The sequence below is a fragment of the Engystomops pustulosus genome, chromosome 1 (genome assembly GCF_040894005.1).
Source record: "Engystomops pustulosus chromosome 1, aEngPut4.maternal, whole genome shotgun sequence".
In the NCBI taxonomy this organism is placed as follows: domain Eukaryota; kingdom Metazoa; phylum Chordata; class Amphibia; order Anura; family Leptodactylidae; genus Engystomops; species Engystomops pustulosus.
In genome coordinates, this window is record NC_092411.1 from 129937853 (window position 1) to 129957563 (window position 19711).

Genomic DNA, 19711 nt, shown 5'->3' on the forward strand with positions numbered 1-19711 from the left:
AACATGGATGCACTCTCAGAAGCGGCTGCCACTGGCGATCTGGGGCTGGCACTAGTTCTCTTGCAGCAAGGAGCCGACCCGAATGCACCAAATTCCTACGGAAAGACGCCGATCCAGGTGAGTGTCCATAGTAGGAATGGGAAGGCAATCCTGCAGTACTGTGACACTGGCGGCGCGCACTCCAGCTACTGTGAAACTACAACTCCCAGCATGCCATCAGATGTGCGCCGGAGCTTGCTGACCCCAGCAGGGTAGCAGAATGACCTGGCCCTGGTAGAATGACAGGCGGAGTCCTAGTCCTGGCATCCGGTAATTGGGCTCGTGCCTGCGATGTCACTCACACACACTGCAGGAACGTGCCCTATATTACACACAGATTATTCCCTCATTTTTCAGTGCTACTTACACACCAGCGCAAGAGCTGCGTGTTTCACTCCTCCGTGGTAGCAGCATACCCCGCATAACTAATAGACTGAAGGGACATAAAGTATATATCAGTGATGACGAACCTTTTGGAGACAGAGTGCCCAAACTACAACCAAAATCCACTTATTTACTATGAAGTGCCAACATGGCATTTTAAGCAGTAACTTATTGCTACCTGTTTTTCCACATCTTTCAATTGTATCAGCCGCCTGAGGCCACCAATACAGTTGAAAGAAGATGGGCAAATTCAGACTCTCATAGCCTCTGTCCACAGTCTCCCTGTACATGAAGAATGAAGGGTCCAGCAGGATGACCTCCAAAGATAATGCACTTCTTTCAACACCTTCTCTTTTTTGAAGCAGTTCCAAACAGCCAATGAAGTGTCCCTGTAATATAGCACTCAGTGCAGCATCTAATAAGTTACCTAGGACTGCAGGAAGATTTGATGGATTTGGTCCTGTTTGGTGAACTCTGTCCTGGGCTGATGGCCTGAGTGCCCACAGAAAGGGCTCTGAGTTCCACCTCTGGCACCTGTGACATAGGTTCGCCATCACTGGTATAGAGGGTTATGTCTGTAGCACACCTTCCTCAGTCGTTCTGGATTTATGTGACTTTACTCATCATGTATGCAACCCAAAATCACAAGGGTCAGACCTAACCAGACACACAGACAAGGAGGTGGATCAGACAAGAACCGGCCAGGACTCACAGTTTTGTCTTTTCTTTCAGTATGGCTAAGTTCACACTACCTTTCAAACCTCCCTTTCTTACCTCATTGGAGGTTAATGAAAGGTTTAACGGATCAATTAAAAATCCCATAGACATCAATGTAAATTTTATGTCATGCCTTATGTTCCATTTAGGCAGCTAATTTTTTGGAATGATGGAGGCTGCAGTAGTTTCCTCTATTTGAAAACTGGTCTCGGTTGCTTGCCAAAGTGACCATAAGGTATGACATAAAATTACATTGAAGTCAAAGGGACGGATTGTAAGTGTCAGTCTTTTACATTTTTTTTAGCTGAGTACAATAGACAGATATAGACAGAAATAGTAAATAAATAGATAGAAAAAGAGATGATGGATAGATTATAGATAAATGTGAGGTATAGAAAGAAATAAAATATCAATAGGCAGATAGGTAATTAGAAATAAGAGATCGGTAGGTAGATAGATAGACAGATTATAGAAGCTGTAGATCGATATATTGAAAATGAAAGTTAGGCTAAGGCTCAGTTCACACAATGGTTGTGATTTCCATCTCTAGTATCCACCTAGAAAAGTAAAAAATTTAAATAGAACGGATCAGTTTTAAATCCCATTGACGTCAATGTAAATTTTTATGTCATCAGTTGTACAGTGAAGACAGAGCATGCAATACTTTTTTCCTGTCTAAAAAAACGGATCCAAAACTGATGATGCCAAACTCATCACAACGGATGACATTACGTTTTTTTTTTACATTGAAGTCAATGGGTCAGATAGTGTCAATTATTTTTACATTTTTTTAGATGATGACAATAGACATAAATAGTTAAAAAATTAGATAGTTAGAAAAAGAGATGATGGATAGATTATAGATACATGTGAGGTGTAGAAAGAAAGACAGATTGGCAAATTCAACTAAGAGCTCAATAGGTAGATGGGTAATTAGAAATAAGAAATCGATAGTTAGGAAGGTAGATAGATAGATAGATAGATTGATTATAGAAGCTGTAGATCGATGTATTGAAGGTAAAGTGTAATTTAAAAAAACTGATTGTTCAAAAAAACTGATACTAACACTAACTGAAAGACGAGTGTCCGTTTTTTTAACCAAGAAACGTAAGGATATCAGTTAAATAGACATACACAATGTCATCAGTTACTGTCATTTTATCTACCTTTATTTATCACTTTTTTTTTTAAACTGAGATAAAGAACAGATATGGCGATGATAGGGTGAACTCAGCCTTGGTTCACACTACCATCGACTTATCTGTTCTTTATCTCAGTTTTAAAAAAAAAGGATAAATAAAGGTAGATAAACTGACAGTAACTGATGACATTGTGTATGTCTATTTAACTGATATCCTTACGTTTCTTGGTCCCTAATTCTGTAGGGACTGCTACATAAATTCACAGGCACTTTGAATTTTCTTTCTAGCCCTCGCGGTTGCAGAGTTATTAGTCACGAGATCTGACCATTACAATCAGTGTTTGGTCAGAGAGGAGGAGCTGGGGCAGGAGCCGGGGGCGTGTGTTATGCTAATCTTCTCTCATACTGTCAGTGGTGAGATGTCATTTCTCTATCTGCATCTAAAAGCTAATCCTTTCTCTGACATTGCCTGCCACTGATTGGACAGTATGAGAGAAAATTAGCATAACACACGCCCCCAGCTCCAGCCCCAGCTCCTCCTCTCAGATTACAATGGTCAGAAATTAGGAATGATATCTCCGCAACCGTGGGGGTTAGAAGGAAAATTTAAAGTGCGCCTGAATCTGTGTAGCAGCATCTACAGGATGGTATAATATTCTTCACATGTGTGAGGTGGTGAAAGGTCCTCTTTAACTGATATCCTAACCTTTCTTGGTAAAAAAGACGGACACTTGTCTTTCAGTTAGTGTCAATTAGTATCCCTTTTTTTGAAGAATCAGTTTATTTACTTTCACTTTCAATACATCTACAGCTTCTATATCTATCTATCAATCCCTCAAATAAAATCTATCTATCTATTAGTTGCCATCTATAGATTTTTAATAATTTTTACTTACCTATGGATCGAGCATTTCTATCTATCTAATATTGATCTATTTTATATCTATCTATGTTATATGTATCTATCTCATATCTATCTATCTACCTATTGATCTCTTATTTCTATTTGCCTACCTATCTTTTTTTCTATACCTCACATTTATCTATAATCTATCCATCATCTCTTTTTCTATATATTTATTAACTATTTCTGTCCACATCTGTCTATCGTCTTCATCTTAAAAAACGAAAAAACTGACACTTACTATCTGTGCCGTTGATTTCAATGAAAAAAAACTTAATGTGGCTTAGTGGTTAGTATTACAGCCTTCCAGTGCTAGGGTCCTGGGTTCGAGTCCAAAGGTCAACATCTGCAAAGAGTATGTACATTCTCTCTTTGTTTCCTCCACAATCCAAAAAACATATAGGTAGATTGATTAGATTGTGAGTCCCCATGGGGATAGGGATTGATTTGGCAAACTCTGTGCAGCACTGTGGAATCTGTGTGCACTAAATTAAATAAAGGAATTATTATTAATAATGTCATTAGTTATGGTCTGTTTGGATCAGTTTTTTTTAGATGGAAAAAAAAGTACTGCATGCTCCGTCTTTTTTTCAGTGAAAAAAACTGATCCAAAACGGATCACTGTACAGCTGATGACAATGGATGACATAAAAATTTACATTGACTTAAATGGGATTCAAAACTGATCCGTTCTATTTCAGTTTTTGACTTTTCTAGGCGGATACCAGAGACGGAAATCACAACCGTAGTGTGAACGGAGCCTAAAGTGTAATTAACAAAATAAAAATGTAATAAAAAAAAATGATACTAACTGAAACTGTCCGTCTTTTTAACCAAGAATTGTAAGGGTATAATGTTAAATAAACAGGCACTATGTCATCAGTTACACATTTCAATAGTAATATGAACTTAGCCTTTGACCTTCATATGTCTTTATAGAAAAGAGACTACATGTTCACAATCTCCACCACTGTGGCAATATCTATTATTCTCCTACAGTTATTCAAAAGAAAAATAGCATCAACAAAAATATAAGAAAAACATTAAAAACATTGTAGTTACCAAGTAAGGAACATGGGCACTTTTTGTGTCTGTAGAATTTGTAAAAGCCAGTAATAAAAAATATCTATCTTCATAAATACAAACATAGGCAGCATTCCAAGGTAGTGTGAAAAAACTAACTTGGAGTTCTGCCTTTTTTTGTAACTTTTTTATTATGTGCAGTTTTTGCCATACTTGTATCTGGTAGTGCTGCTCTGGACTCTAGTACATTGTATATCTATCTATCTATACATAGTATTCTTTAACTTTTTTTTCTTGTACTTATTCGATAAATTAATTTTTTTTACAATGGATTTTCATTAAACAAAAATCAGAAATTATGAAACTTGCACATTAATTGCAATAAAAGTGACATATGGTCACAAACAGTCATACAGCTATTAACCTAAATCCATAAGGTAATAATAGCAAGAAATAAAAAGAAAATAACAGAAACATCTCTATAAGGCTAAGGTAACACTACCATTAAAACGGAGGTTGAACGTATCAGTTAAAAATCCCATTGACATCAATGTAAAATTTATGGTCAAGTTAGGAAGGTATCCGTTATTCATGCATTTTTTTCCAAATGGAGAAAAAGTGCTGCAGCCACCATAATTTTTCTGTGAAAAAAATGCATTCCTACTGGATACCTGCCTAAACTGAACATAATTCATGACATCAAATTTACATTGATGTCAATGTGATTTTTAATTAATATGTTAAACCTCCGTTCTTTACTTTTTTTTAACAAACCAAACAAAGGTTTGAATGGTAGTACTGCAGCCTAAACTGCCATTTATTTAGCTGCTGATGGATGTTTAATGGTATCCGTTATTCCGTTATTTTTTTCTAACAAAGAAATAAATAATACATATAAGTTATCACTTATAATGGGTTGTAAAATTATGTATACCCCCTGAGTCCATCCTCTGTAGGAGCACCTTTATCTTCAGTGATTGTTACACGTCTGTGGAGTTGGCTTTTCACATCTAGAGGCTGAAATTTTTGCCAATTCTATATATGGGTGCTGTATATACTGAAATGGGGGATCTGTATATGGGGATATGGGTGGCTGTATATAATGAAACTGGGAAAAGTGCAGAAATTCTGTTTATGGGGATATGTGGGTTGTACTTAATGAAAGTGGGGGGGATCTGTATATGTGGGGGCTGTATATTACAAACCCGGGAAAAGATGCACATATATGGGCATATGGGTGGTTGTATAAAAAAAAAACAGCTGGGTTCTGTGTCTGGTTGGCTGCATGTAATGAATTCAGGGGATTCTGTATATGTGGGGCTGCATAGCACAGGGAATCTTTCTGTGGACATATGGGGACTGTATATAATGAAGTTCAGGGGGAATCCATACATGTAGGTATGTGGGCTGTATATGATGAAGCATATAGAAAGGTATAAGATCTCTTCTGAGTTAATGGAATTGTTAGAACACAAGAAGGTTCTTATTAAAGTAAAGTTTTAATATGATATGATGATAACAGTATTTACCCCTTACCGACCTGTGAAGTATTAGTACGTCACATGCTGCATATTGCAACAATAACCCACCGGTAGCCAAATGGCTACTTTTTTGCGATTTGAACATAAATAAAAATCGACCGTACAGTCCTCCAAATGGTAGCAATGAATGGTAGTAAATAAAAATATGTGACAGTATGTGCCTATGCCGCAAAAGAAAAATATATACAAATTCAGACTCTGTGGGGTCATAGATTGGGTCTCGTATATCCATCTGGACTTGTACTGCAATAGGGTTTTTTTTTTCTCTAATGTAAGTAACACAGACACAGGTTATCATACTTACCTCTGTAATTATGTTAAAAGTAAACAGCTCCCAAGGTCAGGCTCTTATCTTTCATGTAGTCTTGTTGTACTGTATGAGGATATATGATGTTGTATCCGTTTCCTCAGTTCTTATAATGTAATGTATTGATGGTTACATCTTACCATCAATAGGATCCCTAATTTTTTACTGTGGTTCCATATAAATAAAAAAATTGCAATTTCTACATGCATGCCCCCCACCTCCCTGTAGTACTGGTAGCTGGCCTGCTGAGTGTGAGTCAAGTTTTGTGCTCTTCAGGCCGTCAATATAGTTTTTGCAGAGATTCATGCAATAATATCTTCCAACTATTGCATAGAATAGTATATTTACCATTCCACTGGTTGTTAACTGTGGTTACCAATCTCACCTTATGTTCTACAATGGGTAGTCTGGGTTTCAAGATATACTTCTGTTTCTGTATTTAGCCTGCATGTATGCTTTTGATATTATTTTCGGGTAACCCCTGGCTTGTTGTCTCTTAGTAATTTCCTGCTCATGCATTTTAAAATCTGCAGTTACTTTAAGTCTTAGGGCAAATTCACACGACCCTAGGGGGACGTATAAATGTCCCCCAAAGGTCGGCATAGGCTGGCACCATACCGTTCCATGCCCAGGAAAAGATAGGACATGTTCTTTCTTTTCCAGTAATACGGTGCACTGCGCCATATATCGCTATGGTGAGGGGCGGGGGAGAGCAGCGTCCTCTCCCGTGTGAATTTGCCCTTAGGAACTGAACCACTGGTATTCCATTCTTAAGATATTTAGGGTGGAAGCTTGAATAATGCAATAAATTGTTTGTAGCTTTGTACTTTCTGTACAATGTAGATGCATCTTGTTCCCCTGGATTAACAATCGAAAGTAAAAAACTGAAATAAAACAGATCCGTTTTCAATTCCATTGAAATCAATGTAAAATGTATGTCATTTGTACAATAATCCATTATGCTTCCTTTTTTATGGAACAAAAGACGGAGCTTGCAGTAGTTTTTTCAATGTGTCAGTTTTTAAATTTTTTCAGATGAAGAAATAGACAGATATAGACAGAAATAGTTAATATATAGATATATAAAGAGAAAAAGAGATGATTATATCGATTATAGATAAATGTGAGGTATAGAATAAAAGATAGTTAGGCAAATAGAACTAAGAGAACAATAGGTAGACAAGTAATTAGAAATGAGAGATCGATAGGTAGGTAGTTAGATTGATAGGTAGATAGATAGAAAAGGGAGATTGATAGGTAGGTAAAAATTAGACATCTATAGATGGCCATTATTATGAGGGATAGATAGTTGTATCCGGCAACTCAATTAAATGGATTGAATCCTGAAGATAGGAATCAAGTTCCAGAACTCAAGGAAGCAAAATATAATGAATCCAAGTAAGAGCAAGCCTTCTCACACAGACTTCCTATTCCTGCCAATATGGACCTCACAGATGGGTTAGTAATAAATAAAAGTTGGAATAATTTGGCAATCTCTGTGCAGCGTTGCAGAATCTGTTGGTGCTTTCCCTGGCCCCTTTCATGTCTCCCCCCTCATCTCACTGATGCAGCTCTGTGTGTGCACTGCTTTCCCCGGCAGGTCATGTGACCATTACATCAACAAAGGTCCTTCAGCCTCCGGGGAAAGCAGTGAGTGCAAATGTTCTCATCTTGATCTGTGTCCCGAGGATACAGATCGTGATGAGAAAGGGAAGGAATCTCCCGGGCAGCGGGGCTGATGTCCTGCTAACCCGGGGAGATCCAGGGCAACGGCCAAATGATTCGGGGCATGAGCCCCGAATCTTTTGACCTAGCGACGCCCCTGGTACAATTGGTCTGGGGGCCCGTGTGGGCACTTGCCCGGGTTAGCCAGGTGCCTGCTCACTTCCTTACCTTAGTTACCTTAGTCATTTTATTCTATTGAATGATGTGGATTATATGAAATTTATGTTTCATGTTTTTCATCATTTATTTATTATTGTCTGAGTATTTGTTTTGTTTTAGTATATACACCTAATAAAAGGGTATTTTACTATTTTTTTTTCCTTAAATCCATTGGATGTGCAGAATATTTGTTTCAGGATAAGGTAGGTTCCAGAATACATTTTATTAAGTCTTAATACTTTAAAAAAAAACTTAAAAAAAAATAATATCAAGTGGTACGCAGTGGTACGTTCAACCAGTGGCATTTAGTATCATAGTAGATAAGGCTGGAAAAAGACGCAATTTTCAACCTATAAGATTAAACAAATGTTTTTCCTATAACCTGTAATATTTTTATTCTTAAGAAAGGCCTCTCTTGACACGTCCGCCATAACAACCTCCTGCGACAGAGAGTTCCATAGTCTCGCTGCTCTTACAGTAAAGAACCTTTGTCAATGTTGATGGTAGAACCGCCTCTCCTCTAGGCTTATAGGATGCCCCCTTGTCCTGGTCACAGGCCTAGGTATAAAAAGATCTTTGGAGAGATTCTTGTACTGTCCGTACAGATAACTATTCTAGCCCCCCCCCCATTCCCCTAATAATCTTGGGAAAAGGTTAATGCCTGCCATTAGTATTTATGGTGCAGTTTTTCCTGCACTGTTCTTTGTGTTGCTTCTGATTCAAATATTTGAAAATGTCCAAGACGGATATGAAGTTTGTTTAGTTGTTTCTTCTCATCTATTAGTAAAATTATTGAATGATGTTTATTATATGGTTTTTATGCAGGTAATGATGATGGACAATGCCAACATGGCACAACTTCTGCTGGATTATTCTGCAAACCCTAACATCAGAGATGCAGATACTGGGAAGTACCCTGCTCATGAAGCTGCACGTCAAGGATGCCTGGACACTCTTATAACACTATTGAATGGAAAGGCTATAATTCATATTCCAGACAATGAAGGACGTTTGCCAATGGACCTTGCACCCAGCCATATTGTGACCACCTTACAGTCTAGAGGATTGTTGTCCACTTCAAAGAAGCTTCTAAAGCAGGAGACTATGGAGCCAATGATTATTCTTCATAGGCCAAATTTTCATTAAGCTACCCTTAAAAGGTGTTAACCTTAAGGCCTCTGTGTTCAGCCATTTTACGGATAATTCTAGTACCTTGGAAAACATCTTTGAGGACTGAGCCTACTTTGGCCTGATTTTGTTACATATACTATTCTGCATCCATGCATGATTATAAAGTAAAAAACAAACAACGAAACTGCATGTAAACCTTAACATATTTTTAACAGTACTTAGTTTATAATTTTGTTGGAAATTTCAGAAGTTTGCTTTTATGCACCAAGTAAAGTTTGGAGAGGCTCAAAAGTGCCAGAACATAGAGAGGGGTAAAGGGGTTGGCCACTTTACCTGGAACCCAACCGCGGCCACCTAAGTTACTTTCCGAGGGGAGCCGTTATCTTGGATTGCCGATCGTGCCTTTGCGAGATCATCGGAGAGTGGCGATCAGTTGCCATGGCAGCCTACAGTCTTATAGAGACTTGTAGTCTTGCCATGAGTAATGATATCCAATATCCTGCAGATGGCAGGATATTAGATATCATCATCAAAATTGCTATATATTGCAATACAGTAGTATTGCAGTATATAGTATGAGCAATCAAACCATGTAGGGTTAAAGAACCCTAGAGGTTCTGAAATAATAGTTAAAAAAAAAAAAATAAAAAAAAATAAAAGTTTAAATCACCCTCCTTTCCCTAGATTATGTATAAAAATAAATAAACAGTAAAAATCATTAAAATGGTAGGTATCGTCATGTCCCAAAATGCCCATTCTATCAAAATATAAAAATACTTTTCTTAGGCGTGAACACTGTAAAGGAAAATAGCGCCCAAATGCCTGAATCTGCAATTTTTTGTACTTATCAAATAGTCATATAGGTCCCAAATTGATATTAGTTAATAAGCCAACTCTTACCACAAAAAATTACACCTTGCATAGATCCGAACACTAAAGTGTGAAAAAGTTATTGGTCTTAGAATATGGCAAAATAGCATAATGTACAAAAGATTTTCATTTTTTAAAATCTACTAAAACCTATTAAAAGCTATATAAATTTGGTTTCCCTGTGACCGTATCAACCCAAAGAATGAAGAGGAACGCAGTATTAAAGTCGTAAGAGCCCACAAGAAAATACAGCAAATGTGTTTTTTTTGTAGATTTCAACACACTTGGAATTTTTTTCAGCTTTCCAGTACATTGAATGGAATATTAAATATTAACATGTGTACATAGGTGAGGGCATATAAAACATAACTTTTAATATTACGGTTAAAAGAAGAAACACCAAAGTGAACCATCACTTAAATTTAAAATTATAAACAAAAAAAGCTGACCACGGTCAATTGGTTGGTTTCTCTGAGAGGTACAGCAACCATCCAAGTTTGATGCAAACACAAACAGCATTAAAGGGGTATACTCGTCTGGGCACTCACATTAAGTTTCACTAATCTGCCATATATAAACATTTCTTCAATTGGATGTTATTAAAAAAAATGTTCCTGTGTGAAGATAATTTCTCATAAATGTAGTGATTTGGTCCCTTAGAAACCAGATGGCTTCCTCGGATACGACCACGTCACACTCTGGCAGCAGTGGCCAGACTTGCGCCATACCACCAGGATTCAGCAATCATTACCACAGGACGGCTGTGGGACATGCAGTTACTCCCGGACATTTGATATACAAAACAATTTTGTTTATTTGTGCAATCTCTCAGGCAGAGGTGGCCGTATCCGAGGAAGCAATCTCGTTTCTAAGGGACAAAATCACTACATTTATGAGAAATTATCTTCACACAGGAACATTTTTTTAATAACATCTATTTGAAGAAATGTTTATACATGGCATATTTATCAAACTGAATGTGAATGCCCAGACGAGAATACCCCTTTAAGTATATGAACTCAGATTGCCAAATAGTACGTATTGCCAACCTTTAAAGGAAAAAGTGGATCCTTAAGCAAACACATACAGCATCAAAACTATAGACTCTGGATGGGGGAATGTATTGTCAATACAAAGGGTTGAAAGAAAAATTGGTCAGATCTCACCCATCCCGAGGTAGGACAAGACGAGGGGTGTAGATGATGGGTCTCAGGCACATCATGGTCAGGAAAGGATGGATGCACTGCCCCTAGTAGGCCCTTTACTCCACTCGCCCTAGTTTCCCAGATAAAGCTCCCGTCCTTACAAGGACAGTCCCAGGCAATCCCTAATCGTAGAATTACCCTAGTAAGCCCTATGGGTACTATATTCCAAAAGCGTTCCTGACGCGTTTCCAGTGCCACAACAATGGAACTTTCCTCAGGGCAAAAATAATGCCAGTTTATAGTCCTGCTGCAGGGAAACCGACAGTGGTCAGCAACATGGATTAGCAATGGCCTAGTCCATTCATGTAGAGGAATATTAAATATTAAACGTAAAAATAAAAAAATTATTACTTCTAGAAAGAAAAAAGTAAAAAACAGAAGCGCAAAAACAAAAAAGGGCTGTAAGGGTTAATGCAGAGTATGGAAATGGTTTTTCAAGGTGAGAGCTCACAGCCAAGGGTTAGGAAGAGGAATATGTCTACATAAGGAATGACAAAAAAGCTTATTTTTTTCAGACTTGTAGTCAATTATGGGCGATTTTTATAAAAAAAAAAAAAATGTAATTAATAAAACTATCCTATCTAGATCAAGTCTCATATGTCATTAAGACTAAGTAAAACTTGTTATGATATGAAAATCTTTTCCAGAAATAACGTCATTTAAAGAAGCGTAAAGCAGAACGTCAAACTTTTTTTTATTTTATTGTGTATAAACAGCATCTGCAGTTCAGTTCAATTCTGGAGAAACCAAAATTTGTATATGTTTATTTGTAAAAATGTTTGACTTTTCATGACAAATAAAGTTAGTGCTACATTTCAAGACTTTCATGGTACTTGTTTTCTGTCTACAGGGATGTGTTTCGGTCTTTTTCTGCTTTGTCTGTTAAATAAAATTCTGCAAATTTTACATCAGAAGCAGCAAATTCTTTATAAACTGCAATACAGATGTTAAGTATGGGTGGGAGGGGGAGGGGGCTAAAAAAATAGTAAAGAAAAATAAAAAGTAAAAAAAATAAAAATAAGTTCAAATTAACTCACTTTCCTTAATAGGCTTCTTGCATCCCAAATCTATCAAAAATATATATTAAAAAAATCCTCTCCTAGCTTCCTCCCCTCATTAACAATTATAAAAATGAAATCTAAGAGGCAAACTGTTCTGGGATCATCTACAATAAGGCCTGCCAGTAGCATATAGCACAAATAGAAATATATGTCCCTCCAGTGAAGATACTACACATATACTTGAAATGTATATTCCACAAATTTAAATATATACACATAATGGATATACCAAACACATAGATACCAATGACTAAGCCACACGTATAAATACCAGCAATAAATGAACAGCACATACATATATCCTGCAAATATAAATATAGACCAAAAATGAATATACTAAAAGCATAAAAATATACCAGCATTAAATGTACTGCACATCTGGACAACCTTAGGGCAGGCACAGACATCACTTACTGTTCATATTAGGTTCCCGCTGTTTACTCCCTATAGTCTCCTTATTGTTGGAAATCCTTCTCCATCAGGTAATGAACGCCATGGCAGCTCCTCCCGGCCATAACTTATCACAGCAGAATTTGCCACGCTGGTGACTGCGGTCTCTGGAGAACATATCCATACTCCGTCCCTTAAAAACATCACAATATACAATATATTGTCCCCTAGATAACTATGTACTTGCAAAATTACCACAGTGTACCTCCTGTATATACAGATAATACACTGTTATCTGTTATATACCCCTCAATATATTATGATATATACTACTAGGGTAGTTTTTTTTTTAATGAAGTAAATGTTCCTAGTAATATATACAGCCACCCAGGGCCGCATCTGCCATGAGGCGAGATGAAAATCGGCGGCGAAATTTGCCGCTCTAAAGTGGGCGATTCGGGCGTCCATTAACGCCCAAATCGCCCACCAGCTAAATAAATCGCGCCTGTCTCTTTAAGAAACAGGCACGATTTATATGTGGAGCGACGCAGCGCCTTTCCGGCAGCTGCGTCGCTCCGTTCTAAGCAGTGACACAGGTGTCATGACGTCACGCCGCCTGTGTCACTGTGCGGAGCCGCGGATCACAGAAGAGCCGCATGAAGACAGGAGCCGCGCGCCGAGGGAGCAGCAGCCTGCAGGTGAGTATATATTTTATTATTTTTCATGTACTTTAATTAAATGTGGGGAGGTTTCATGTTATACTGGGAGGGGGGGTATTGTAAGTATTATGTGGGGCTAGAAAACATTTAATACTGGGGGGGGGACGCTATATATTTAATATTCGCCTCAGGCAGCAAATATGCTAGAATCGGCCCTGCAGCCACCCCTTAGTAATGAATATATTGAGCTCCACAGTATACAGTGCCACCACCAGTAAAATATATACACATCTCTCCCCCTGTAACATGTATATACACAGCGACACTCCCTGTAACACGTATATACACGCCCCCCCACTGCCAGTAATACATAATACATACACAGCACCATACCCCAGTCAAAAGTATATATATATCACATACACATATAGGGCAAACCCCAAATAATGCATATATACACAGCGCCACTCAAAGTAACACGTATATATACACGGCCCCACCCCAGTAACGGGTATATACACGGCGCCACCCCAGTAACTTGTATGTACACAGCGCTGCCCCCAGTAACACGTATATACACTGCGCCACCCCCATTGAGGCTTATATATAACACATATATACACTGCGCCACCTCCATTGATGCGTATATACACTGCGCCACCCCCAGTAACACGTATATACACTGCGATACCCCCAGCAACACGTATATATACACTACACCACCCCCCGTAACACATATACACAGCGCCAACCCTTAGTAACACGTATATATACATTGCCACCCCCATTAACAGGTATATACACAGCGCCACCTCCATTAACAGGTATATACACAGTGCCACCCCCATTAACAGGTATATACACAGTGCCACCCCCATTAACAGGTATATACACAGTGCCACCCCCAGTAACACACATATACACAGCGCCACCCCCAGCAACACATACATACACATCACCATCCCCAGTAACACATATATACCTAGCGCCACCCCAAGTAACACATACACTGCACCGACCCCAGTAACACTTATATAGACAGCGCTACCCCCATTAACACGTATAAATACATTGCCCCAAATAATTACGTATATACACTGCGCATCAATATACATATATATACATATACATGAATATATACATAGCCACCCCCAGTAACACACATATATATACACTCACCGGCCACTTTATAAGGTACAGCATGCTAGTAACGGGTTGGACCCCTTTTTGCCTTCAGAACTGCCTCAATTCTTCGTGGCATAGATTCAACAAGGTGCTGGAAGCATTCCTCAGAGATTTTGGTCCATATTGACGTGATGGCATCACACAGTTGCCGCAGATTTGTCGGCTGCACATCCATGATGCGAATCTCCCGTTCCACCACATCCCAAAGATGCTCTATTGGATTGAGATCTGGTGACTGTGGAGGCCATTTGAGTACAGTGAACTCATTATCATGTTCAAGAAACCAGTCTGAGATGATTCCAGCTTTATGACATGGCACATTATCCTGCTGAAAGTAGCCATCAGATGTTGGGTACATTGTGGTCATAAAGGGATGGACATGGTCAGCAACAATACTCAGGTAGGTTGTGGCGTTGCAACGATGCTCAATTGGTACCAAGGGGCCCAAAGAGTGCCAAGAAAATATTCCCCACACCATGACACCACCACCACCAGCCTGAACCGTTGATACAAGGCAGGATGGATCCATGCTTTCATGTTGTTGACGCCAAATTCTGACCCTACCATCTGAATGTCGCAGCAGAAATCGAGACTCATCAGACCAGGCAACGTTTTTCCAATCTTCTACTGTCCAATTTCGATGAGCTTGTGCAAATTGTAGCAGTTTCCTGTTCTTAGCTGAAAGGAGTGGCACCCGGTGTGGTCTTCTGCTGCTGTAGCCCATCTGCCTCAAAGTTCGACGTACTGTGCATTCAGAGATGCTCTTCTGCCTACCTTGGTTGTAACGGGTGGCGATTTGAGTCACTGTTGCCTTTCTATCAGCTCGAACCAGTCTGCCCATTCTCCTCTGACCTCTGGCATCAACAAGGCATTTCCACCCACAGAACTGCCGCTCACTGGATGTTTTTTCTTTTTCGGACCATTCTCTGTAAACCCTAGAGATGGTTGTGCGTGAAAATCCCAGTAGATCAGCAGTTTCTGAAATACTCAGACTAGCCCTTCTGGCACCAACAACCATGCCACGTTCAAAGGCACTCAAATCACCTTTCTTCCCCATACCGATGCTCAGTTTTAACTGCAGGAGATTGTCTTGACCATGTCTACATGCCTAAATGCACTGAGTTGCCACCATGTGATTGGCTGATTAGAAATTAAGTGTCAACGTGCAGTTGGACAGGTGTACCTAATAAAGTGGCCAGTGAGTGTATATATACATATATATATATATATATATATATATATATATATACACAACGCCACCTCCAGTAATACATATATATACAGCGCCACCCCCAGTAACACGTATAAACACAGCGCCACCCCCCCGTAACACGTATATACACTGCACCACCCCCAGTAACAAATATATATACAGCGCCACCCCTAGTAACAGGTATATACACAGCACCGCCCCCAGTTACACATAGATATATACACATCCCCCCCCAGGAATACATAGACATATACAGCATCCCCTTCCCCAGAAATACATAGATATATACAGACCATAACCCACCCCCAAAAATACATAGCTAAATAAAGCACCCCCCCCCCTGGAATCCATAGCTATATACAGCAACCCTCCCTCCCCCCTCGGAATATATAGATATATACAGCGCCCCTCACCCCAGGAATACATCGATATTTACAGAAGCCCCCTAGGAATACATTGAAATTTGCAACCCCTAGCATGCCCCCCTGAGAAAACCATAGATATATGGCACCCCGGGAATACACTGCAATATATATACACATTAACACCCCCCTTCCCCTCCGGAATACATGAATACCCTGTAAAATAATACAGTTCTACTCATCTTCCCCAGATGCGCGCCAACCTTGTTGTCTTTCAGGTTTGTCAGTATCATCCTATAAACTAGCCCTGTGTACTATGGTTTCACTTTCCTCTTCATTAGTCTCCACATTAAATTATATAGGACCTCAATCCCAGTATATTTGTAGCTCAGCACATGTCCCCAGGATAAATGTAGCCCGGCACATGCCCCCAGTGTATATGTAGCCCGGCACATGCCCCCAGTGTATATGTAGCCCAGTGCATGCCCCCAGTAGATACAAGTATATAGGTATCCCAAACCAGCACATTCTATCAGTATACAGGAAGACCAGCACAGGCCACCAGTATATATGTACACAAGAACCTGCCGATAGAATATATAGGTAGTCCAAACCAGCACATTCCATCAGTATATAGGAAGCCCAGCACAGGACACCACTATATAGGAAGTCCAGCACAGGCCACCAGTATATATGTACACCAGAACCTGCCAATAGAATATATAGGTAGCCCAGGCCCGCACATGCTACCAGTTAAAAGATAGCTCAGGCCAGCACATAATCCCCAGTATATAGGTAGCCCAAGCTCACAAATGCCCCCAGTATATTGGAAGGCCAGACCAGCACATGGCCCCATAGCACAGAACATGCCCCCAATATATAAGTAGCACAATAGTTGCCCTCAGTAAGTATGCAGCACAGCATTTTGGTTCATCAAATATAGATTTCAGCCCAGCCTGTTACTATTACAATTGGCCACTAGATGTCAGCATAGCAACATTTGCAAAACATACACCTATTTAGGGTTCACTTATTTTTGACCTTCATTGTAAGTATATGTATGTTGGGAGGATTCCTATGCTTACAAAAGATTATTTTAAAGTATCCCACTATCAAGACATGTCCTCTTGATAACCTTCTGCCATATCTGAGACAGTTGGAAGCTAGGACAGTGCCAGTTTTACAGGGATATCTCACCATTCAGGAGGGTTGGGTGTTTGTCCCAGTTTGCCCCACGCTGTCCCACCTCCTGGTCCCGACAAGAATCGCTCATCGGGCCCAGGAGGTGGAATGTAGAGGATTTGTGTGGGAAACAGCTGTTACATGCCTCCCTTAGTGCACATCCTAGTCCAGACGCTACACAGCTGCAGATTTGCAGCACGGGGATTGGAACCTGTAGTTGAAACAAGGCTACTGCCAGCTCCTTCCCACAGTGCTGGCTCCAGCCCTGCCCCTTCCCTCCCCATATTAGACACATTAGACACATATATTCAGTGTGGGACTGGCCCACCAGAGTACCAGAGGATTCTCTGGTGGGCCCCAGCTCAACTCAATAGCGAACCCCAGAGGTCCATCAGAAAATAACACAATTTGAAGAATCCTAGAGAATATTTCCTAGGGGGATAATGAAGAGTGGGCCCCAAGAATGATCTTCTCTGGTGGGCCTAGGGAAACCCAGTCCGACACTGCATATATTAGACATATTAGACACATATACGCACACTCCAGCAGCTACTGCAGTGGCCACTGTATGAAAGGGATCTGCTGGAATGGGCACATATGGGGGCAGTATGAATGGGAGCTGCAGGGGGGCACAGAATAAGGGGGGGGGGCTTCTGGAATTGGGGCACAATATATAGGGACGCTGCTGGGGGGGCCATAGAATGAAGGAGAGCTGCCGGGGGGCTACAATATGAAGGAGAGCACAGTATAAGGCTGGGATTCTGGAGATGTGGCACAGTATGAAGGGGAGGTGTTGGGGGATACAGTTTGAATGGGAGCTGCTGGGTGGCACATAGTATTAGGGGAGGTGTTGGGGGGACAGTATGAAGGGGATCTGCTAGAATGTTCACATTAAGAAGGGAAGCTGCTGGGGGCATAGAATGAAGGAGAGCTGCTGGGTTGGGGGTACAATATGAAGGGGATCTGCTGGTGAGGGCACAGTATGAATGAGAGCTGCTGGGGGAACACAGTATGAAGGGGAGCTGCTGGAAGCACAGTATGAGAGGGAGCAGCTAGAGGGGGCACAGTATAAAATGGAGCAGCTGGACGGGGCACAGTATAAAAGGGAGCAGCTGGAGGGGGCACACTAAGAACATTACAAGGTACAGTAAGAAGGGGATCTGCTGGGGGGAGACCAGTATGAAGAGGAGCCGCTGGAGGGGGGGGGGGGGTGCGAGGACGGACGTATGTTTGGGAGTTTCTGACGGGCACAGTATGAAGGGAAGCTGCTTCTGGAGGGGAGGACAGTATGAAGGGAACCTGCTGGGGGCACAGTATGAGGGGGGCCTGAATATGAGGGAGCCACAAAGTGAGTTGGGAGGTATGCTAGCCTTCTTTCTGGAGGAGAAGCGAAGGTCAGCAGAAAACCCTCATTGGCTGATACCAATTTTCAGGGAGTCTCACTTCTAAGGCCCCCACCTGGGGGTATCCTGTAACAGGCCAATCCTGCCCAGTCAGAGACCTGCTCAAAATATTAGCTTTCACATGACTGTGAAATGGGGACAGATATTGTTCAGCCAGATAACTGTTCCCAAAGATACCTATGGTGCTCGGCCAAGGTATGGTGAGCACAACGTGTTCAGGCTCTATGTTTCCCCTTACATGTGTCCGGGCACAACGCCTCCCTATGGAGAGGGGAAGGGTGAGCAGCGCCTCATGGTGTGCTACATGCGGTTCCCGGCCCGGGTGCGGTACACATCCGTGTGAATGTAGTCATAGAAAAAGGAAGATTGGGCTAATTTGTACAGAGGAGGGTGGGGCGAGGGGCCCACAAAATTTAGCAGAGGCAGGGAGCATCCCTGAAACACCAACGGCCATTGTAGCTGAAGAGCACATAAACTTTGTTGTTTTACATTCGGTGACAAGTGCAATGACTTTTTAGGAAGTCAAACAAGCAGTGGATTCTGATCACCAACTTCAGCTGGTCATTGGTCCAAAAACTGGAGTTCTTTCAATACAGAGGCTCATCTTCAACCACCTGAATAAGCAGCAGGTTTTCAAAACTTCTTTAAAGCAGGACATTCACTTTCTGTGTCGGACTCAAATCTACTCCTGTGTGACAATCGCCCTGTGAAAGCTACATTACACATTGATGCTCATCAAGGGACTGTAAATACTAAGCAACCACTTAGATAGAAGGTATGGTTTCCACCAGGGCCGGTTCTAGATAAAGTGGGGCCCTGGGCAAAACTAAAAGTGGGGCCCCAAAATAAAACTATTTTATGACCAGTCACAGTCAGCAAGAGGCTCCTTTAGTATGGTAAAACAAACTGTAATATGGGAGAATTTTATAGGAGATAGATAAATGATAGGGAGATTTATGGGCAGCATGGTGGCTCCGTGATTAGCACTACAGCCTTGCAGCGCTGGTCAACATCTGCAAAGATTTTGTATGTTCTCTCTGTGTCTACGTGGGTTTCCTCTGGGTCCTCCGGTTTCCTCCCACACTCCAAAAAATTACTGGTAGGTTGATT

At 40.6% G+C, this 19711-nt stretch overlaps 1 protein-coding gene across 1 annotated transcript; it reads left to right on the forward strand.

The window, feature by feature from the left end:
* On the forward strand, positions 1-9290 carry LOC140086873 (cyclin-dependent kinase 4 inhibitor B-like). The gene is made up of 2 exons (XM_072126530.1): positions 1-117; positions 8766-9290. Exons 1-2 carry the CDS (start codon positions 4-6, stop codon positions 9084-9086), a joined length of 435 nt encoding a protein of 144 aa, XP_071982631.1. The 5' UTR covers positions 1-3; the 3' UTR covers positions 9087-9290.
* Positions 9291-19711: the final 10421 nt, after the last annotated feature.